Source organism: Muscardinus avellanarius (genome assembly GCF_963383645.1).
Source record: "Muscardinus avellanarius genome assembly, chromosome: 21".
In the NCBI taxonomy this organism is placed as follows: domain Eukaryota; kingdom Metazoa; phylum Chordata; class Mammalia; order Rodentia; family Gliridae; genus Muscardinus; species Muscardinus avellanarius.
Genome location: NC_137807.1, coordinates 20,365,188 through 20,387,806, shown reverse-complemented (window position 1 = coordinate 20,387,806; position 22,619 = coordinate 20,365,188). Strand labels below are relative to the sequence as shown.

At 55.0% G+C, this 22,619-nt stretch overlaps 1 protein-coding gene across 1 annotated transcript; it reads right to left on the bottom strand.

The window, feature by feature from the left end:
• Window positions 1-260: 260 nt before the first annotated feature.
• TFIP11 (tuftelin interacting protein 11) lies at window positions 261-11,886 on the bottom strand (the record flags this gene model as incomplete). Its single annotated transcript, XM_080717414.1, has 12 exons — window positions 261-616; window positions 1,353-1,518; window positions 2,228-2,370; window positions 2,610-2,853; window positions 3,239-3,407; window positions 3,523-3,629; window positions 3,707-4,228; window positions 5,569-5,721; window positions 7,882-8,009; window positions 9,337-9,493; window positions 9,947-10,100; window positions 11,678-11,886. The coding sequence occupies 12 exons, from the start codon at window positions 11,884-11,886 to the stop codon at window positions 261-263; spliced, it is 2,508 nt and encodes an 835-aa protein (XP_080573540.1).
• Window positions 11,887-22,619: the final 10,733 nt, after the last annotated feature.

Genomic DNA, 22,619 nt, shown 5'->3' with positions numbered 1-22,619 from the left:
GTGTCTGGTTTTTGTTTCCTGTGTGGTACTGAGGATTGAACCTAGGAGCATTCTACCTTTGAATTATGCCCGTGGCCCCGTTTTGTGTTTTATTTTGAAACAAGGTCAAGTTTGCTGAGGCTGGCCTCAAACCTGCGCTCCTCCTGTCTCAGCCCCCGGAGCACTGGGGTTGCAGGCGTGCGCCGCGCCCGTCCTTCCAGGGCGGGGCCGGAGCCACGCGTCCAGAGGTGACTGAACACGGTTTGTTCGGCCGCCCGCAGTTACTTGGCCATGTCAATGAGGCTCTGCAGCGAGGTGGGCACCCAGGTCTTCTCGCCCTGTACGAACACCACCCCGCGGTCGATGTAGATGACGATGCGGCCGAACGTGTACAGCTGCTTGCCATCGTGCCGCTTGCCGATGACCGGCATGAAGACAATGTTGTGTTCCTCGGCCTTGGTCTCCATGAGGTCCTTGAAGTTCATGGGCACGGAGCTGGCGGCCGCGCCGACGCCCCTCTGCGCCGTGCTCTCAGCCTCCCGGCGCTCCTGCATGGCCTCGTGCTGGAAGTCCTTCCTGCGCTCCGTGTGGGTGAGGTAGGCGATGTTCTCCCGCGCGCCCGGCTGCATGTAGGCACCTGGGGGGCGAGGGGAGGGCGGTGAGCAGGCGCCCGGCATGGGACGCAGGAGGCTTGCCTCCCTAAGGTGAGGGCTTCTGTGGTGCCTAATCGCCATGGTGACTAGGTCGCCCACATGAGCTACGTGCAAGGGTGTTCCCGAGCTGGGACCCTCGAGGGCTGTCAGGCACCGCGTGCTCCGTTCAGTGTCTGCACGGCAGAGTGGCCCCGCATGCCTCGGAACGCGCGGCCCACGCTAGCTCTCCCCAGCCCGTGTGCGTCCGGCCCCAGGAACCACCTGGGGACCTGAGACACAGACGTCTGCAGGGCGACAGAGGCCACGAGGGCCCAGTGCTGAGGTGGCAGACGGAGCGGCTCTGGGGACAGGAAGCCTGAGGGCTGAGGAAGTTTCTAGAGACGGGACAGAGTCTGTACCCACTCGGGCTGAGAGCGAGCCCCGCCAAGCCACATGTGGGGACCGCCTGCTCGGGCCCGCCCGAGCGAGCACAGTGGCCGCTCTGGCTCCATGCTGCTGCAACCGGCTGAGCAGACGTGGGTGGGCTCTGGTCAGCACTGAGTCCTGCTACCGTCCCTCCAGGGAAAACTGCCTGTGGTCACAGCAGACCTGGGCAGTGGCCTGAGCTGAAAGGAACCCAGTGCAGTGGTCGGCAGTCTATGCCGAATACAGTGGGCAGATCCCACTGTGTATGTGTTAAACACACGGAACTTGGGCCAGGCTCCACGGGGGCCCACTCACCAGCGCTGGAGGACACGGCCCTGTTCATGATGTCCAGCGCTTCGTTAAATTTCTCCTTGACGGACGGGTGGGCCAGCACCTGGTCTGAGAACATGGACTTCCAGCCCAGGTACCACTTGGTGATCTCCTCATAATTCGGGCTATTGCTGAGCCAGGAGCACAGCACCTGCCAGGAGACAGACGAGAGCCCTGCATCCTGGCAGCGCACGGGCAGCCGCGCCTGTGGCCGCCTGACTGTGGCGGCCAGTGAGCCGAGGCTGCCCTGTTTTGTTCTGCTGCTGGAGACTGAACCCAGGGCATCCGGCCTCCGAGCTACACCCTAGCCTTATTTTATTTATTGAGCAGTACTGGGGATTTAACCCAGGAGCATTCTACCTCCAAGCTACACCCCCAGCCCAGTTTTTTTTTATTTTTTATTCTGAATCGGTCTAAGTTGCAGCGGGCCTAAGTAGCTGAGGCTGGCTGCAAACCTGCGATCCTCCCATCTCAGCCTCCCCAGTACTGGGGTTACAGGTGTATCAGCACATCTGGCTTATCTTTTATTTTGAAACAGTCTCTTGCCAAATGCTGGAGAGCTTCACTACATTGCTGAGGCTTTCCTCAGACCTGTGATCCTATCTCAGCCTCCCCAGTACTGGGGTTACAGGTGTGACCACCATGCTGCTGAGCCTGGGACTAGAGTGTGGAGTTAGAGTCGCGGTCCCTACCCGGAGCTGCCGTGGCTGAGATGGTGCAGGGGGAGTGCTGGGGCAGCAGCTGCACAGACGCGTGTGCAGTGGAGGCCGTGACTGGACTCTCCTCCCTGGGCGACCTGCCCACAGCCAGGGTCCAGCAGAGAGCTCGCTACGTCCCTACCTGCCGCGAGGCGCACGCACCTGCAGCCACTTGGGAAAGAAGTGCTTCTCCAGGAGCCCCACCAGGCTGGAGACAGAGACCATGCCCTCCCAGTCGATCACCCAGTAGAAGGCATCCATGTGCTGCTGGTGGGGGTTGATGACCAGCTCGCCGAGGCACATCCCTGCAACGGAAGCAGTCCCAGGCTCAGCTCCGTAGCGGCAAGCCACGGGAGCAAGAGCATCTGTCCAGGGCTGCTTTTAAAAAGTCATTTGAAGCTCTTCTTGCTGCCAGCAAACAACAGAAGGATGGGTCCCGTTCACATCTACACTGCTCTGCCCCAGTGCCACCCTGTCTGCAGTGGGAAGAGCGTGACGGAGCATGTCCCTGAGCTCGGGGGCCGGGCACCCAGCTGCCCCTTACCCAGCTTGGGCACGATGTTCTTGACCATGAACGCCTCCCAGGAGCCAGGCGTGAAGACGCCCTTCCAGGGCTGCAGGATGAGCTTGGCGGAGGAGTCGCTGGGGTGCCACTTCTGCAGCGCACTGGCCAGCTTGCTGCGGATGGGGGGGTAGAGCGGTTCCAGCCGCGCCTGCATGAGAGGCAGCCAGGGGTGGATCCAGGAGTGGATGGGGACTGTGTCCGTCAGCGGGTTCCAGTTGTCCACCTGGAGGGGAGGGCAGCGAGCTCTGAGGCTGGCCAGTGGTAAATACCGCACCCCTTCTTACAGGGGAGCCCCGCCCTGGGGCAGGCCGGGCGAGAGAGTGCCAGCAGGGCGTGGCTGGAGGAGCCCAGATTCCACGTCCCCCAGCACAGGCGGCGCAAAACGGCACGAGATCGCAAAGCGCACAATTCTCATTTCACCAAAGACACCAAGAAGAGGAACTCCCTCCAGGGAGGTCTGGGGAGAAAGCACGGAGAAAGGGCTGCAGCTATGCTACAGGACAGACAGACCGACCGTGGGCAGGGGCCTCCCACACGCACGCTGCCGGCCGAGACTAGGGAGCGACGCCCCGAGGTCCTGGCCACGGTGTCCTGGGACCTCGCGCTACCTCCTTCTGCAGCTTGGGGAAGACGAGCTGGTCCAGGATGTGGTCCAGGATCCACACGGGGACGATGTGCGCCCAGCTGTCCAGGAAGTCCACCATCGGGCCGCAGTTCCTCGGCTGCCACTGGTTGACGATGTTGCGGACGAAAGGCATCCAGACCTCCCAGATGAGCCTGCGGGCAGCGCCACACGCCGGCCTCAGGCCAGAGCACCCGCCCGCCCCCTGGCGGCTGACCCGCGTGGCCCGGCTCGGGGCTGTCCCCAGCTGCAGCCCTGCACCCCGTGCACCTGTGGAAGGCGTCGGCTGAGAGGTCCTGGCCGCCGTGGGACAGCAGCTGGTCATTCTCCAGGAGCCGCTTCCACTTGGAGACGACCTCGGTGCCATAGGCGCAGTCCTGGGGGAGCGGGCGTCAGGCGGCCTGCCCCCCCCCCCCCCCCCGCCCGCCGCGAGCTGTTGCCGGCCGCCACTCACCCTGAGCGGGTCCCAGTCCTGGAAGTAGGCCTTGACGAGCGGGTGCACGATGGCTGCGGCCAGGCCCAGGCGGTCCGACATGCGGTACTCCTCGTAGTACTTGTCCTGCAGCGTCTCGAAGACGTGGGCGCACTCGGCGAGTGTGAGCGGGTCGCTGCAGCCGGGCTGCATGCGCCGCTCGCACTCCTCCACCACCTCCAGCACGCGGCCCAGGTTGGCGATGGCGCGCTGCTCGCGCTCCAGCACGGCGGCCGCCTTCTCCAGCTCGTGGGAGAGGGTGACCACCGTGTCGCGCTCGTGCTGCAGCTGCCGGTCACTCTGTATGATCTCCTGCTCCGTGAGCTCGATGAGCAGCTGCAGGTTGTGCTCCAGCTCGGGCAGCGCGAAGCCCGGGGCCCGGGCCTCCCTGCCGGCCGGCGGCTGCGCCTGCGCAGGCACCCCGTCGTCGGGCACGCTGTGCTTGTGGCTGATCTGGCTGTAGCTGTAGTAGACCTTCTGCTCCCGGCCTGTCATGTCTATGACCTTGAGACGGAAGAGGGGCCCCGTGAACGCTCGGCCCGGCTGGCGGGAGGGCTGGCGGTAGGGCGGTGCGCTCCCAGGGCCGAGGAGGGCAGCGCTCCTCCAGGCGGGACCCTCGCTGGGCTGGCACGCCAGGGCCGCACGCAGCCCCGGGCCAGACCCTTGGAAGAAGCTGGGGGGAGAGTTTGGGGAAAGGGTGACCTTTTGTGAGGGACTGAGTATTGGTGAAGATAATTTATTCCCATGGAAAAGTAGTGATAAAAAAACATACATGCACAGAAGTGCAAAAAAGGATCTAGAAGGAAATATATTAAGGTATTCAAATCTGGTAATCTTTGGGAGGTTGGAAACTAATATTCATATGCTTTTTTCTCTCCTATGTCCTCGTTTCTTCAAATATACCCTGCACACTACTTTTGTAATAATGAATTTTTAAAATTCCAAATAGAATAAAACATCCCCCCAAAAAAGCAAAGCCCCTCGGCTCATGGACGAGGGCAGCCTAGCAAGTGAGTGGCTGCACGTCTCACGGAAGGCGCTGTGGCCGCCCTGAGCAGACCCGGGTATGAGGCGGACTCAGCTGCTGGGGGCCCGGCGCCCTCCTAACAGGGCCCAGAACCTGAGGCAGCCTGTAGGTCTGAGCGGCGCACCCGAGGTGACACTCTCCTACCCCAGGACGTGCACCGTCACCACCGGCCTTCAGCTGCTCACTGCCGGGCCGGTCACTGCGGGCAGGGCGCCCTGGCCTCTGGCTTTCCTGGCCAGCGTGGGTGAGCACAGCTCTAGCATCTGAGTCTAAAGAGCAGCCGGGCGTGGTGGCGCACACCTGTAACCTCAGTGCTTGGGAGGTTGAGGCGGTGATCACAGCAACCAAGGGAGACCCTGGTTCAAAAGAAAAATCAAAAGGGCTGGGGGTGCGGCCCACGGGAGGAAGAATGCTCCTGGGTTCAATCCCTAGCACCAAAACAAAGCTTTTGTATTCTTTCACTTGGTGACTGCAGATCTGGGGCCTCTCTTTGCTCTCAAATGAAGCTTTATGTACACGCTCCCTTGCTAAAGAGCCACAGAGCTCAGCGCCTTACGCTGTTACAGCGAGCGGCTGCGTCTTTAGCAGGCAGCCCCGCGCCAAGTGGACGCTGGGGAAGACGGCCTTGCTCACCGCCGCCGTCCTGACAGGAGGAGTGCCCAGCAGCTCGGCTGGCAGCTCTGGGTGTGCGCAGGGGAGCGCCACCTCCCAGTGAGAAGAGGCCGCCTGGTGAGAAGACCCGCCGTGGAGCAGCCAGCGGCCCCTCTGGGTGCGGGGCAGTGCGCGTCCAGCAGCGTCCTGGAGGCGGGGCCCATACCTTGACCTGGGAAAGCTCCCTCTGGGGCGCCGCGAGCTTCCTGCTGATCCTGCCCTTGGCCTTCAGCTCCTCCACCGTCTTGTAGGAGTACTTGGGCTTCTTCTTGCCTCCACTGGGGTCTTTCCTCCACTGGCTCAGCTCCTTCTGGAACTCCTGAACCAGACAGCGCAGTCAGCGTCCAGGGAAGCCGGCTTCCCACCGCAGGCGGGGCCTCGAGGCCCCAGCAACCACCGCGCTGCCTCCTGAGCCCTGTGTGACGCCAGGACGCTTGCTGGCACTCCTGACACTATCTTCACGGTTGCTGCGGGGCCCGAGGCCGATGCCCGGACAGAAGAGACGCAAACGAAGGCAGCGTCTACTGAGCACTGCCTACAGGCAGGCCTCGGTACTCTAGAAATATGCTCACGTAAAAGGTAGAAATACAACACGAGGGATGTTTGTACACAAAAAAACCTCAGCACTAATACAAAACGAAGACAACCCAGGCATGATGGCGCACTCCTATAATCCCAGCCACTCAGGAGGCTGAGGCAGGAGGATCGCAAGTTCAAAGCCAGGCTGGGCATCTTAGCAAGACGCTCCACAACCCCGCAAGGCCCTGTTTCAAAACAAAAACTCAAAGGGGCTGGCAGTGTAGCTCAGAGATAGAGTGCCTCTGGGTTCAGTCCCCAGTAACACACGCACGCACGCACGAATAAGAAGTGAGGGGCGAGAGGAAAGGAGGGAAAAGAAGAGACGGAGAAGCCGGGTGTGGTGGCGCATTCCCATGATCCCAAGTACTCAGGAGGCCGAGGCAGGAGGATTGCTAGTTCAAAAACAGGATGGCAGCCGGGCGTGGTGGCGCACGCTTGTAATCCCCGCGCTCGGGAGGCAGAGACAGGAGGATCGCGCAGGTTCGAAGCCAGCCGCGCGCACTGGCTTAGGAGACCCTGTTTCCAAATAAAAATGTAAAAATAGGTCTGGGAGTGTAGCCCGGAGGTAGAAGGGCTTCCAGGAACCACCAAAAAAAAAAAAAAAAAAAAAAAAAAAACACAACAGGATGGCAACACAGCGAGACCCTGCCTCAAAACCAAAGGGCCGCGGATGCAGCGGAGCCGCAGAGCACGCGCCGCCGAGCCTGAGGCCCCGGGTCTGATTCCCATTGACAGCGAGAGCAGCCCTGGGTCTGGCGGCCCGGGGCTTCTCAGGGGGTCTGAAGCCAGAGAGTGTGCCTTCCTCTGCGGACACAGTCCAGCCCTCAGAAGCTGCTTTCGTGGTTGTCACTTCGTTTTCTCAAGGTGGTTAAACCTGTAATTTTTGTCTCAAAAAGTATGTGGACTTGAAGCTACTCTGGGAAGAGGGGACCAGGCAGCCCCGAGCGCCGTCTCCTACAGCAGCGCCCGCCCGCCGGGACCGCCGGAGCGAGCAGAGCAGCCCCGGCCTGAGCCCGTCCCCACTCCCTGCTGTGGCTCGGCTCACCTCCACCTCCACCCACTGGCCTGACCCCGCTGGCTTCAGGGCTGAGACCCTCACATCATAACCCCGTCCTCATTAAAGGGCCTCTGAGGCTGGCGCATGGGCCGGTGCCTGTAATCCCAACTTGGGATGCTGAGACAGAAGGACCACAGGTTCAAGGACAGTCTCAGCAACTCAGACTCCCAGCAACCTAGCAAGACCCTGTTTCAAAATTTAAAACAATGGGTGGATGGGTGAAATGCCCCGGTTCAGTGCCTAGCACACACACACAAATAATCAGAAAGAAAAAGTTAACATGCTTTTTTTTTCTCTTGGAACTGGAACTAGGAATAGAACTCAGTGGCATTCTACCTCTGGGAGTATCCAGCTCCTTTTATTTTTTATTTTATTATTATTTTTTCTATATGTGTGGCACTAGAGATTGAACCCAGAGACATTCTACCTCGAACCTATGATCCTCCTGTCTCAGCCTCCCAAGCACTGGCATTACAGGTACGCAGCGCCACACTCCCAGCATTTATTTTACTTTAAAACAGGGTCTTGCTGAGCTGTGAGGGTCTCACTACGTTGCTGCGCCCCTCCTGTCTCAGCCTCCCAAGTAGGGGGATTGCAGGCATGCACCCCCACAGGGCTGGCTGACTACAGGCACACAGCCGGCGTCTCCTGGCCATTTCTAACCGCGCTGACTGCCCTCACTGTCCTGCCGAGCCCGCAGGCTCTGCGCCCGTTCTGCAGGGCCACCAGCCTCCAGCACGGAACCCCGGATCCAGTGGCTGATCAAAGAGCATCTGAAGGCTGCAGAGACCATGAGGCCAGACAGGAACCTGGGAAGCGCGCGGCCCCGCCCACCCTGCTCACCTCCTCCGCTTCCTCTTCAGAGTCCACCACGGGGAAGTCTTGCAGGGACTGGGTGGTCCGCTCCGAGCCATAGGCCCCCACGGCCCCTTTTCCTTTCCTCTGTTTGGCTTCTATTGGGTTTATGATACCTGCCCAATTCCAGACACAGACAAGAAGAGGGACTTGAGACCATGCCCACCTGGGTGTGAGGAGACACCATCCCTGAACTCACTTCTCATCCTTACCCGAAAGGCCATACTCAGGAAGGGGCCCTCTGCCCCGCCCTGGGCGCCCCGCCCACCTGTGACTCATTCCCGGTGCTCAGGCTGCCAACAGGCTGCGGGCCTGGGGCTCTTACGTGCTGCACAGATTCCCATTCCTACCTGCAGTCATTTCAGTGGATGGAGAGAACAAAACAACCCATTCACAACATAATCTCTTTATGCCGAAGGCACACTAGCGTTTACACTTCCCTGCACCGGAAGCCTCTGCTCTGGAAAACTCAGTAACTCTGACAATATCCGGCTCCCGACTGCAGCAGAGCCGCAGTGCACGGGCTCCTTGTCTACGCCCTTCGCAGCTTGTACCTCCCAGGCCCAACCTTTTACTACAGCGTCTAAGCCTGGAAATAAACGTCAGGTTTTTCATAAAAGCATTTACGAACGGGACATTTCACTGATGATTCCCCAAAAATGTCTCCCGTAGATCTAGCCCTCAGCTCCTCCCAGGTCCATGCCTATCCACACTCAAGTTCACGTCCTTTCCACACAACCTGGATTCAACTTTAACAGCTACCTAGAGACTGCAAATTCCACCACAGAGAACACTCGGTTCTATCAGGCGGGCAGCCATTCCCGAGAGGCAGCTCCAGGGGGACCCGTCCCTGCGGGAAGAGGCCGGGAGGCTGCCGAGGGAAGACGCGCGCCACGCGGGCCAGCATCTGTAGCAGCTCAAAAAGCTACGCACAATGTTTCACTGCTGCTCTTGAAGGCAATCATTTTGCCAGAGAAAACGAAATCCTTGTGAGCAGGGGCTGCAGACTCAACTGCTTCAAGGCCTTGGGACACTCACGGAAGCCAACAAGTGGGGCGAAGGCCCGGGACATGGACGGCCTCTAGGCGGAGGCGCAGGGAGGGGGACGGCCTCTACGTGGAGGCCACAGCCGTCCCAGGGGCAGCTATGACTCACCTGAAGGTTTTGCCAGGCTATCCTAGAACTTTAAATGAAATGGACTGATTTTTCATAGTGACAACTCATTTGTTTTTAGAAACACTAGTCACACACAAAAAACAAAAAAAACCTGTCTTGAAAAATCCCAGTGCTTTTCCTCTCAAGTAAATGAATAAACCAAGTATTTCATTTAAGCTGGACTTTCAGAAAGCAAGGTGGCTGTGGAGCCCAGCGCCCGGAGCCGGCACGGGAGCCGCAGCAGCAAAGCCCTGCGCGGGGCAGTCGGCCGGTGCCGCGCGTGCGTACCTTGCGCGTTCTTCCCCAGGCCCCTCCCGGGCACGTAGCCCATCTTCTGGAGCAGCTTCTGTCCGATGCCTTTGGTGTGTCTTTCCCAGCTGCCGAAGTCCATGAAAGACTTGGCTCCTCCTGCGAAACCTTTCTGGCTGGGCTTGAAATTGCCACCCTACGGAGAGAAGAGCGCAGCTTAACTGATGAGAGGGCAGGACCGTCCGCGGCAGCCTGGGCGATCCAGGGGAGACGGCGGCCTGTGGTAACACGGCATCGTGGGAAACGTCATCCTAGCCAAGCACGTCGTGGGCACGGGGCGCACGCTTGAACCCCCAGGGCTTGGGAGGCTGAGACAGGAGGATCCGGGTCCGTGGCCAGCCTCAGCTACTTAGTGAGGCCCTCGAGAACTTAGTGAGACCGTTTCCAAATAATGAATAAAAAATAAGGCTGCGGGCGTGCAGCTTGGAGGTCCCATGCCCCTGGGTTCCATCCCCAGTACCGCAATAAGTAAATAAACCAAGCACGCATCAGTGACGCATGTCAGGAGAGGAGAGAGCCGCCCACGGCTGGGCCGCCCGGCCACGGACCCTGAAGGAGCTGCTCATGGCAGTCCCGCTCAAGGCTCTACCGTTTTCAACTTCTTTGGTCCAAAGTCCTTAGGGAAGTCTTCCTGCTTAACAGGTTTCTCTTCCTCATCAGAATCGTCCAACTCCGCCTCCTCGGCCGCCCCTTTCTTGAGGCCTGCGCTGATGAAGCTGACCGGCGCAGAGTAGTCTCGGGCCCTGCAGACACAGACAGCCCGGTCTGTGGAGAGCTCGCGGCAGCCGGCCCTGCGGAGAGCTGCTCACGAGACGTCCTGAGAGCGTGCCTTATTTTAAAAGAGCGCCGCTTTTATTTATATGTCGCAATACATGGGGCTGGCTTCCTATAAAGCCATTTAACATTTGCAAATCAGTCGCTGAAGATTTATCAACGTCAATGCACAGTTGATTCCGGATCTGAGCTGCTACCTCAATTTTCTTTTCATGGTTTTAAAAACTATTACCTCAAAAAGCACTTGTTATGCACACTACTGTAAGTACAAAAACCAACAGGTAGAAATCTGGAAACATAAAAAAAAATCACAAGTAAAATTCATTAAAAGATGATATGAAGGCCAGGTAAGTGGTACATGCCTGAAATCCCACTACCAAAAAGGCTGAGACAGGAGGATCACAGGTTCGAGGACAGCCTACTATCAGAGAAAGAGACTCAGCAACTTAGGGGGGCCCTGCTCCAAAACTTAAAAAAAGTCAGCCAAGCGTGGTGGCACACGCTTGTCATCCCAGCATTTGGGAGGCTGAGCCAGAAGGATCCAGGTTTGTGAACAGCTTCAGCTACTTAGTGAGGCCCTTTGCAACTCCACGAGACCCTGTTTCAAAATGAAGAATGAAAAACAGGGCTGGAGCCGAGCGTGGTGGCGCACACTTGTAATCCACGCGCTTGGGAGGCGGAGACAGGAGGATCAAGCGGGTTCAAAGCCAGCCGCGCTGGCTTAAGAGACCCTGTTTCCAAATAAAAAAGTATAAAATAGGTCTGGGAGTGTAGCCTGGAGGTAGAAGGGTTTCCAGGAACCCCAGTTCCTGGAAAAAAAAAAAAATACAGGGCTGGGGGTGTAGCTTGGAGGTATAATGCCCCTGGGTTCCATCCCCAGCACCACAAAACAAAAAATAAAATAAAAAAGGCTTGGAGTAGAATGTCCCTGGGTTCAATCTCCAGTATCAATCAATCACTCAATCAATCAATATAAAATAGGGCAGGGGATACGATATAACTAGAAGGCAAGGTAGAATGTCTCTGGGTTCAATCTCTAGTAACACACACACCTCACCCTACCTCACCCTCTCCACCGCCCGCCAGGAACTCTCCTTACTACGCCGGCCCTGCCCCACGCACCCTCGCGTGCCCTCCCAGGGGCCCTGCACACTCGTCTTTCCTACCACCCTGGACGCCTTTCATGTCAGCACCAGGGTCTCTGCTCCAGGAAACGCTCCCCTGCCTCCTGAGCAGGCCCACGCTCTCCTGGGCGTCTTTACTGTCCCTTCTGTTCTAACTCGCAGCTGGGCGTCTGCCTGTCTGACATGCTGAGGGATACTGTCGCCCTCCAGCAGCGCCTGGCCTCGGGGAAGCTGAGAGCTGCGGACACACACAGCGGGCACACGGGAGCCGCGCAGTGGACGCAGTGCTGTCAGCCGGCGACAGACATCAGCAGGAAGAGCGAGCTGGAGCTCCTCGGCCACAGCAGATGCGACTCCGCGGGCCAGGAGGGCAGGCGCAGGGCGCCCCGTCTCCCCACCCCACGCCTCGCGCCAGGCGGTACCGTTTGCCCCCGAAGCTGGGCCGCTCCTCGTCGGAGTCGCGCTCGGCCCACACGCCGTAGGTGGCCTCCTCCTTGGTCTGCCGGTGGCGCTGCCGGTTGGGGTTGAACTCATTCTCCAGGTCCCAGTCGGTGATCTCAAAGTTCTCCCGCTCGTCATCGTCCTCGTCGATGCGGCCTTCCCCGTCCCGGTACAGGTGGGACAGCGACATGGCCAGCCACTGCGGGGCGACCAAGCGGGCACGGTGAGCCCCGGGGCGGCAGCAGGCCCCTCCCCGGAGTCTGTCCAGGGTGCCTCCAGACCCCAAGTCGTCAAGCCCCGGTTACTACTCAGTGAAGCAGGTATTAAGAATGTACTTGGCACCAACACAGATGAGACCAAAGCCTAGTCCAGGCCAGGCGTGGTGGTGCACCCCTGCAACGCCAGTACTTGGGAGGCTGAGACAGGACGACTGAAGGTCTGAGGACCGCCTCGAGAACCTAGCAAGACCCCCAGCAACTTGCTGAGACGGTGTCAAAAACAAAAAATAGCCAGGCATGGTGGCGCACACTTGTAATCTCAGCAATGGAGAGGCCGAGACCAAAGGATCACGGTTCCTGAAGAGCCTCAGCTACTTAGGCCCTCCGCAACTTAGACCCTATTTCAATAAATAAATAAATAAATAAATAAATAAATAAATAAATAAATAAAATAGGGCAGGGGGTATAGCTCGGAGGTCAAAAGCCCCTGGGTTCCATCCCCAGACCCACAAAAAAAAAATTTAATTAATTAAAATAAAATAAAATAAGCCAAGTGTGGTGGTACATACCTATAATCCCAGTACTTGGAGGCTGAGACAGGAGGATCCAGGTTTGAGGATAGCCTCAGCAAGTAGTGAGATTCTCAGCAACCTATCCAGACCCTGTGTCCAAATAAGAAATAAAATCAGGCTGGGCATGGTGGCACATCCCTATAATCCCAGTTCCTGGAAGGCTGAGACAGGAGGATCACAGATTTAAAGCCAGCCTCAGCAGGGAGGCCGAGGCTCTCAGAAACTTAGCGAGACTGTTTCCAAATTTAAAAAAAAATAATAAAATGAACTGGGATGTAGCTCAGAGGTAGAATGCCACTGGGTTCATTCCCTGTAGTACACAAAATAAATAAAATTAAATCAGGCCGGGGGGTGTAGCTCAAAGATAGAATGCTTCTGAATTCAATCTCCAGTACCACACACACAAAAATAATAATAAAAACTATTTTTAAAAGGGCTGGGGTACACCTTGGAGTAGAATGCCCTTGGGTCCAAATCCCAGTATCAATCAATATAGTACCAACGAATAAATACCAATAAACAAATAGAGTAAATAAATCATTATAATTAATAGGATAAATAAATCTACAATAAATCATTATATATTACACATATTAACTATTTTGTTCCAGCAGTCTAGATGATTTCTAAAATTTCCTTGAACTATTCAAATCGTAAACATCACACACTTATAAATCCATAAAACACAGAAAGATAACAAGAATACAACTGTATATATTATTGCCTCAGAAAGTGGGTAATCGTTTTTGGAACTTATACTTTTTCTTTTTTTAACTACTGAGGAAAAGAATTGTATTTGGGCTCCTTGGCAGTGCCAGGGGAATTTTAGGAGAATATTTTCTGAAAAGCCACACGTGGTGGCGCACGCTTCTAATTCCAGCATTCGGGAGGCTGAGACAGGAGGATCGCGGTTCGCGGACAGCCTCAGCTACTTAGTGAGGCCCTCCACAACTCAGTGAGACCCTGTTTCAAAATAAAGAATAAAAAATAGAGCTGGGGGTAGAGCTTGGAGGTAGAATGCCCCTGGGTTCCACCCCCAGATCCGCAAAACAGAAAAATGTTTTCTGAAATACACTACTTCATGAGATTCACAGACTCTGTGTAACTTAGTTTTTCTGCAAGAGACATGAATCTCTAAAGAGCTGGAAAGCTGCAGTAATTGTGGGTCCTGCCTTATTATTCAGAACTCTGTGGACTGGAATAATCTACTCTTTGTAGCTAGGTGGTAGGATCTGGTTGTCCATAGAGTTCATGCGTTGGGCTTAACAACTGCACCAACTGCAGAAAATCTAAGGAGAATTCAATATGAAGGTACTTTTAAAAACACATTAAGCTGCCTAGACCAGGTGCGGTGGCGCAGGCTTATAATCCCAGCATTTGGGAGGCGGAGACCAGAGGATCACAGTTCGCAGACACCTCGGCTACTTAGCAAGGCCCTATGCAACTCTGTGAGACCCTGTTTCAAAAATAAAAAGACTAGCCGGGCGGGTGGCGCACGCTTTTAATTCCCGCCTGGGAGGCTGAAACAGGAGGATCGCGCAGGTTCGAAGCCAGCCTCCGCTGATTTTAGAGTCCCTGTTTCCAAATAAAATATAAAATAGGTCTGGGAGTGTAGCCCAGAGGTAGAAGGCCCCTGGGTTCCACACCCAGTACCACCCAAAAAATAAACAAATAAAAGACTAAAAAATAGGGTTGGGGTAGAGCTTCGAGGTCGAATGCCCCATCTCCAGTACCGCAAAAAGCAAAACAAAACAAAAAACTTTAAGCGGCCTGGTGCAGTGGCTCCCACCTATGATCTCAGTCCTTGGGAGGCTGAGACAGGAGGAATAATCACAGGTTATTCCTCCTGTCTCACAGGTTCTCGGCCCACCACAGCAACTTAGCGAGACGCTGTTTCCGAATAAATAAAAAGGGCTGGGGTCAGTAAGTGCTCAAGATCAGACCAGCCAAACGCGGCCGGGCGCGGGTAAGCGTGGTGCCTGGGTTGCTCCTCCGACCCAGCAGGGCCTCCATCTCTCTCCGCCCGCTCCTAACTCGGCCCCGGCGCCTCCCCGGCCGGACCCCGCAGCGGCCGGGCCGCGCCCTGCCTCCCGGGCCCTCGCCCCGACCCCACCGTCCGGCGACCCGAGCCCACTCACCTCGCCCAGACACCCCGGGTACCCGAAGCGGCCCCGCGCGCCGCCCTGCTCTCCCAAGACCGGAACCCGGAAGTGCCGGGACGGCGCGCCGGAAGTGACGTTTCCAAAACAGCGGCGGGGCGCGCTGGTTACCATGGCGACCGTAGAACGCTAGGGAGGGCGGAGCCCTAGCCCGGAAGGCTAGGAAGAAGGACGCGTCGCGGGGCCCAGAGTGGCTGGGAGGGGCCGGCCGGGTCTTTCTCTCCGCGACGCCCAGCTGGGGCGAGCCTGAGGGAGTCGCTGAGCCGCCTCGGCCGGAGGAGGCGCCATTGCCAGGCCGAGCTTTCAGACCTGTAGATGGGGATGCAGGCTTAGGAGGCGGGGGCAGGAGGACGCAGGTGCGCGACCAGGCTCAGCAACCTCGGGAGGCCCTGTTTCAAAATTTAAAAGAAATAAGAAGCCGGGCGTGGTGGCGCACGCTCGTCATCCCAGCATTCGGGAGGCTGAGACAGGAGGATCGCGGTTCGCGGACAGCCTCAGCTACTTAGCGAGGCCCTCTGCAACTCAGTGCGACCCTGTTAAAGAATAAAAAATAGGGCTGGGGGTGCAGCTTGGAGGTCGAATGCCCCTGGGTTCCATCCTCGGACCCGCAAAAAAAATAAAATAATAAAATAGAACTGGGCGTGGTGGCGCACAGTTATAAAGAGAGCGCTTGGGAGGCTGAGACAGGAGGATCACAGGTTCCAGGCCAGCCTCAGCAACTTAATGAGGCTCTCCGCAACTTAGTGAGACCCTGTTTCAAAATAAAAAATAAAATAGGACCGGGGGTGTAGCTCAGAGATAGAATGCCTCTGGATTCAATCCCCAGTGTCTGTCTGTCTGTCTGTCTGTCTCTCTCTCTCCTTCTCTCTCTCTCTCTCTCTCTCTCTCTCTCTCTCTCTCTCTCTCTCACACACACACACACACACACACACACACACACACACACACACGACTTGGAAGTACCCTTCTAAGTCTGTTATGAATTAAACAGGAACCTATGTGAAACCTGTTAAGGGACTCGCGAATAATATGTGCCTGACACATAGTATAAGAAAAAGCTGGGCGTAGTGGCGCACGCTTGTAATCCCCGTTGCTTGGGAGGCTGAGACAGGAGGATCACGCAGGTTCGAAGCCAGCCTCAGCTACTGAGTGAGGCTCTCAGCAACTTACTGAGACCCTGTTTCTAAATAAAGTATAAAAATAAGTCTGGGAGTATAGCCCGGAGGTAGAAAAGTCCCTGGGTTCCACCCCCAGTAACACACACAGAGAGGGAGAGAAAGAGAGAGACTGGGAAAATAAACTAGAGCCCGGGGTTTTAGCTCAGGAGAAGGCCAGGGGACAGTCTCACAGAGTGCAGATCCCCAGGGGAGTGGATGCGGGAGTCAAGGTGACGCAGTGTTTTGTGTCTGGCCTGACGCTGTAGACGTGGGTGCAGAGCCCAGAGCCAACACCACAAGGAAGCTTGGCTCTGCTGTTGCTTATGTTTCTAGCTTCACACAAGCCTGCGGAGCTGCAGTTTCTTGGATCACGAGGGGCCGATGCTAGAGGCTGTGCTTCCCAGGGGCACTCTCCCTCTGGTCTACACCCCCAGCCCTTTTTATTTTTTATTTGGAAACAAGGTCTCACTAGGTTGTGGGGGACCTCACTAAGTAGCAAGGCTGGCCTCGAACCTGTGATCCCCCCGTCTGAGCCTCCTAAGTTCGGGACTACAGGCATGTGCCACCCCACCGGGCTGGAGTTGCCTCACCAAATGCACATCACCGTGTGGCTCTCAGGGTGGAGCTGCGGTGGCTGCTGCGGGTGGGTGGCTGACTCTGAGCAAGCGGGCTGAGAATGCGTGGTCAGGTGGGGGACAGAGCAAAGTCAGGTGCTACTTAACGGGGTGCCCCGAGGGGACCCCAGCGTCACACGCGTGATAGTCCTCCCAAAGACTCCAATCAGGAGGACCGGACAGCCCTAAATAAAAGGACAGTCACAGACCAAGCGGCCTTCCTTCCATCTTAAGATGTGCCAAGAACTGTTCCAGGCCCAAGGGGACAGAGGCATGGCAACCGAACGCAACAGTGATTCTTTTTAATTATTTTCTTTTTCTTTTTCTTTTGGTGTGTGTGCTGGGGATGGAACCCAGGGGCTTTCTAACACCAGGCTGTACTCCCAGACCTATTTAATATTTAGTTGGAAACAGGGTCTCACTAGGTTGCTGAGAGCCTCACTAAGTAGCTGAGGCTGGCTTCGAACCTGCGCGATCCTCCTGTCTCAGCCTCCCAAGCGCGGGGATGACAAGCGTGCGCCACCACGCCCGGCCTGCAACCAGTGATACGGCCATGGACTTTTATGCTACAAAGCAAAACACATTAAATGAGGAAATATGTAAATGAGGCGTCCGAGCCAGGGTTGCACACGTTCCTGACTCGAATGGTGGTCTGTTGATTACATCAGAGCCTTTGCTTGCAGGTTGGAAGCACCAGAATATTTGAGGTGACAGGGCTTCAGATGAGAAATATAAGTTCAGATGATTGAAGAAAAATGTCTATATACTCACAACTTTTTGTGGCTTTTTAAAAAAAAAACAAAGGCTTTGGAGTAAAAATATTTTTCTTTTTTTTCATTTCTTTTATAGTACTGGGGTCGAACCCAGGGGCATTCTACCTCTGAGCTACACCCCCAGCCCTATTTTTATTTTATTTTATTTATTTATTTGTTTTTGCGGGTCTGGGGATGGAACCCAGGGGCATTCTACCTCCGAGCTATACCCCTGCCCTATTTTTCATTCTTTCTTTTTTATTTATTTATTTTTTTTTTTTGTGGTACTGGTTTTCGTGGAAGCCCTTCTACCTCCGGGCTACACTCCCAGACCTATTTTTTTAAATATATTTTTATTTGGTAACACAGGTTCTCTTTTTTTTTTTTTTTTTTTTGGTGGTACTGGGGTTCCTGGAAGCCCTTCTACCTCCGGGCTACACTCCCAGACCTATTTTTTATACTTTTTTATTTGGAAACAGGGTCTCCTAAGCCAGCGCGCGCGGCTGGCTTCGAACCTGCGCGATCCTCCTGTCTCCGCCTCCCAAGCGCGGGGATGACAAGCGCGCCACCACACCCGGCTCATTCTTTATTTTGAAATAGGGCCTCACTAAGTAGCTGAGGCTGGCTTTGAACCTGCACAATCCTCCTGTCTCAGCCTCTCTAATGCTGGGATTACAAGCGTGCACCACCGCACCAGACTCCCTTTTTTTATTCTTTATTTTTAACAGGGTCTCACTAAGTTGTGGAGGACCTCACTAAGTAGCCGAGGCTGGCCTCGAACCTCGATCCCCCTGTCTCAGCCTCCCAAGTACTGGGATTACAAGCGTGCGCCCCCACACCTGGCTAGGACTCAACTCTTGATAGAGAGGAAGGGGCCAGGGAAGAAAAGGACCCTCACAGAGCACACCCCGTCACCTCCCTCCTCCATCTGGGTCCCACCTGCCGGTCGTCCATCCAGCTCTCAGTGGACTGACCCACCACTCCCCAAAGGCTGAGCCCGTGACCACAGACGACTTAAGAGTCCCTCCAGTTCTGAGCCCTAACGGAAAGCCACCAAACCTTTAGACTCAGGGTCTCACAATTCACTGTGATTTCTCATCGCTTCTCAGAAAAACCTTTACCTTGGGACTCGGGGACATCCAGGCCCGTGGCTAGACTCCCAATGAGGCGCTCGGACGCTTCGCCCTTCCCAGGAGGGTTGCTAAGCAACAAGGTTCCTCAGGAGGCGGGACTCTAGCAGGACCCTGGACACTCATTGGTCCACATCTCCTTTCAGAGATGAGGCCACGGAAGAGGCCCTGATGGAGCGGAGGTGCTGGTACCACACGGCAGTTGACAGACAGAGGCCAGGAGACCCGCAGTTTGTGGTGCGGGGCGTTCTACCTCTGACCTACGCCCCTTTACCTTTTTTTTTTTTTTTTTGGTGGTACTGGGGATGGAACCCAGGGGCTTTCTACCTCCAAGTGACACCCACAGCCCTAGTTTTTAGTCTTTATCTTGAAACAGGGTCTCTCTTGCGTGCTGAAACTCTCCCTGATTTGCTGAATCCGTGCTCAAGCCTGCAATCCTCCTGCCTTAGCCCCCCAAGTAAGATTACAGGCAGGCGCCAGCACAGTTGGCCGGCTGGCCGGGCTTTCTTTCTTTTTTGCAGTACTGGGGATGAAACCCTGGGGCATTCTGCCTCCAAGCTACACTCCCAGCCCTAATTTTTTATTTTTATTTTCGAAACAGGGTTTCACTGAGTTGCAATGGGCCTCACTAAGTAGTAGCTGAGGCTGTCCGCACACCGTGACTCTCCTGTCTCAGCCTCCCAATGCTGGGATTTCAAGCGTGCGCCGCCACAGCCGGCTGGCTGGGCTTTCTGGGTTACGACACGCCTCTGGGCGCACACTGTCACGTTTCGCTTCTCTGAGTTCCTCCTTACAGAGGGCCTCTAGGGACTCGGAGTCGCACCCAGCCCTCTGCACATGCCACCTCTTCTGATCCTCAGCCCCTAGAATAGTGTCCCAATAGCACCCCAGGGCACACTGCGCCTGCGCCCTCCCCCCAGCAGCTTCACAGCGCCTCCCAAAGATTTGGGAGTGTGGGGAAGGGAGTCTTGTTCGGTAATAGCTTTAAATAGGTTGGTGCCATAGGAACAACTCTTAAGCGGCGTTTTGGGCTGATATATTTAAAGTCTAGCACATGTACTTTTTTCTAGGGCACTGACATGCAGCCAGCCAGCAGCACATGGCTCGTTCTTATTTTGAAGTTTGTCACACACACACACACACACACACACACACACACACACACACTATATATATATATATATATATATATATATATATATATATATATAGTGTCCTGAACTTGGCAGAGCTGAAAATCCAGATCGGCTGAGATTAGCACTTTTGCTTTCTCTCTCCATGGTTCTTATAGATGGCTCCTACTTTTCTTATTTTTCAGGAACTTGCGAAGATTCTGTGCTTATAATAGAAAGGTGGGACTGAGCCGGGCATGGTGGCACACGCTTGTCGTCCCAGCACTTGGGAGGCTGAGACAGGAGGATCGCAGTTCGTGCACAGCCTCAGCTACTTAGTGAGGCCCTCCGCAACTCAGTGAGACCCTGTTTCAAAAGAAAGAATAGCCGGGCGTGGTGGCGCACACTTGTAATCCCCGCACTTGGGAGGCAGAGACAGGAGGATCGCGCAGGTTCGAAGCCAGCCTCAGCTACTTAGTGAGGCTCTCAGCAACTTAGTGAGACCCTGTTTCCAAAAAATATATAAAATGGGTCTGGGAGTATAGCCCGGAGGTAGAAAGCCTCTAGGTTCCACCCCCAGTACCACCAAAAATAAAAAATAATAAAGAATAGCCGGGCATGGTGGCGCACGCTTGTAATCCCCGCGCTTGGGAGGCTGAGACAGGAGGATCGCACAGGTTTGAAGCCACCCTCGCTGGCTTAAGAGACCCTGTTTCCAAATAAAAATATAAAAAAAAATAGGTGTCTGGGAGTGTAGCCCAGAGGTAAAAGAGTTTCCAGGAACCTCAGTACCACCAATAAATAAATAAATAAATAATAAAAACAGGGCTGGGGTGTATGTGGGTATTATTTGCAAAGCAAACACCCTAAAAAACACAAGGTTATAGCCAGGCATGGTGGCACATGCCTATAATACCAGTACTTGGGAGGCTGAAACAGGAGGATCGCAGGTTTAAGGCCAACCTCAGCAAGCAGGGAGACTCTCGTGAACCTAGAGAGTTCCCGTTTCACAATAAAATAAAATAAAAATAAAAAATAAAAATAAAATAGGGTTGGGGGTGTGGCTCAGAGGTAGAGAGCCCCTGGGTTCAGGCCCCGGACCGCACACGCATACACACAAACAACAACAAAATCACAGTTATGGGCACCGCAGCCCCTTTCATACATTAATTCACTCATTAGCATTTATTTCACAAGTACCTACGTGTTACCTACTGCACGGTTAACAGCAGCCTCAGAGCTTAGCGTCTTGAAATAACAGTGAACATTACCTGGGAAGCGGGACTGGAGAGCGGCCTGGCCGGGCGGCTCTGATCCAAGGTGCTCATGGGGACGCGGTCACCTGCAGGCTTGGCCGGGGCTGAGGGGTGCTCGTCCTTGGTGGTTCCGCAGCAAGCGGTGCTGGTTGTTGGCAGGTCTCAGTTCCCGGCCTCGTGAGCCTCCCGTGTGGCTGCCGAGTGCGCTGATGATGCCACCGTGGCCAGCTGCCTTCAAAAGCTGTGGCTCGAGCCGGGCGTGGGGGCGCGCGCTTGTCGTCCCAGCACTCGGGAGGCCGAGACGGGAGGACCATGGTTCACAGCCGGCCTCAGCTACTTAGTGAGGCCCTCCGCAACTCAGTGAGACCCTGTTTCAAAGTAATGAAGAAAAAAATGGGGCTGGGGGTGCAGCTCAGAGGCTGAATGCCCGTGGGTTTCATCCCCAGTGTTGCAAAAAAAAAAAAAAAATAGGATACCCACTTAAGAGTTTCAAGCAGAATAAATATTTTAGTATAGGTATGAGGCCCTATCGTAAAATACTAAAAATTATTGTTTAAATTATTGAATCTAAATTTCAATTTTTTTGTGTGTTTTGTGTGTGTGTGTGTGTGTGTGTGTGTGTGTGTGTGTGTTTGCAGTACCAGGGATGGGACCCAGGGGCATTCTACCTCCAAGCTCCACCCCCAGCCCTATTTTTTTTATTCCTTATTTTGAAACTCACTGAGTTGCAGAGGGCCTCACTAAGTAGCTGAGGCTGTCCGCAAACCGCGATCCTCCTGTCTCAGCCTCCTGAATGCTGGATTACAAGCGTGTGCCACCACGCCCGGCTTAAAATGCAAATTTAACCATACTCCTTCCTGTGTTTAGCCTGGCACCGACTCCCATTGTGTGTGGTAACAGCAAAAGGATGCCCACGGACACCGGGAGGTGAGCTCCCCGGGGACCGCCAGAGAAGCTGGCTGCCACCCCCGGAGACGCACGGGATCCGGCGGTCAGTGGCCACAGATGGCGAGAAATTACAAAGAATGGCTCCTGCCCCACGGAGTGGACAGCCCAGAGACTGCGAGCAGCTCGAGGCTGCCAACGGCAAAGCCTTGGCTCTGAGCAGGTGCTCTGGGGAAGCACCTGGCGCTTGGGGCAGAGATATGTTCGCATCCATCTACGGATCGACCGATATAGAGAGATGTATAAATATATACGGATGGAGCCCAGGGGCATTCTACCTTCGAGGTACACCCCAGCTCTTATATATATATATTTATTTATTTATTAATTATTAGATTTCTTTTACCATACTGGGGATGGAACCCAGAGCCATTCGACTTCCAAGTGACACCCCCAGCCCTATTTTTTATTCATTTTGAAACAGAATCTCACTGAGTTGCAGGGGGCCTCGCTAAGTAGCTGAGGCTGGCCAAGAACCGTAATCCTCCTTTCTCAGCCTCCCAAATGCTGGGATTTCAAGCCTGGGCCACCACGCCCAGCTACATTTATTTATGTATTTATTATTATTATTATTTTACCATACTGGGAATGAAAACCCAGGGGCATTCTGCCTCTGAGTTACACCCCCAGCCCTATTTACCTGCGATCCTCCTGTCTCAGCCTCCCCAGTACTGGTGTTACAAGCGTGAGAAACCACGACTGGGCCCTTTTCATTTATCTTTTTGGTTTTTGTTTTGTTTTGTAACAGGGTCTCTCCGGGTTGCCAATGGGCTCACCAAGTTGTCAAGGCTGACCTCCAACCTGCAATCCTCCCGTCTCAGCCTCCAAGTACTGGGAACACAGGTGTGCGCCACCGCACCCAGCTGAACAGCAGTTTTCATTTGTTTTATAAACTGAATTTCCGTGTGTGGCTCGACCTGTGTGCAGGCATGTGCGTGGGTATGAAGGGGTTCTGGAAACCAAACAAACCTTGAAATGCTTGAGTTGGACCTCATCAAAACCCCAAAC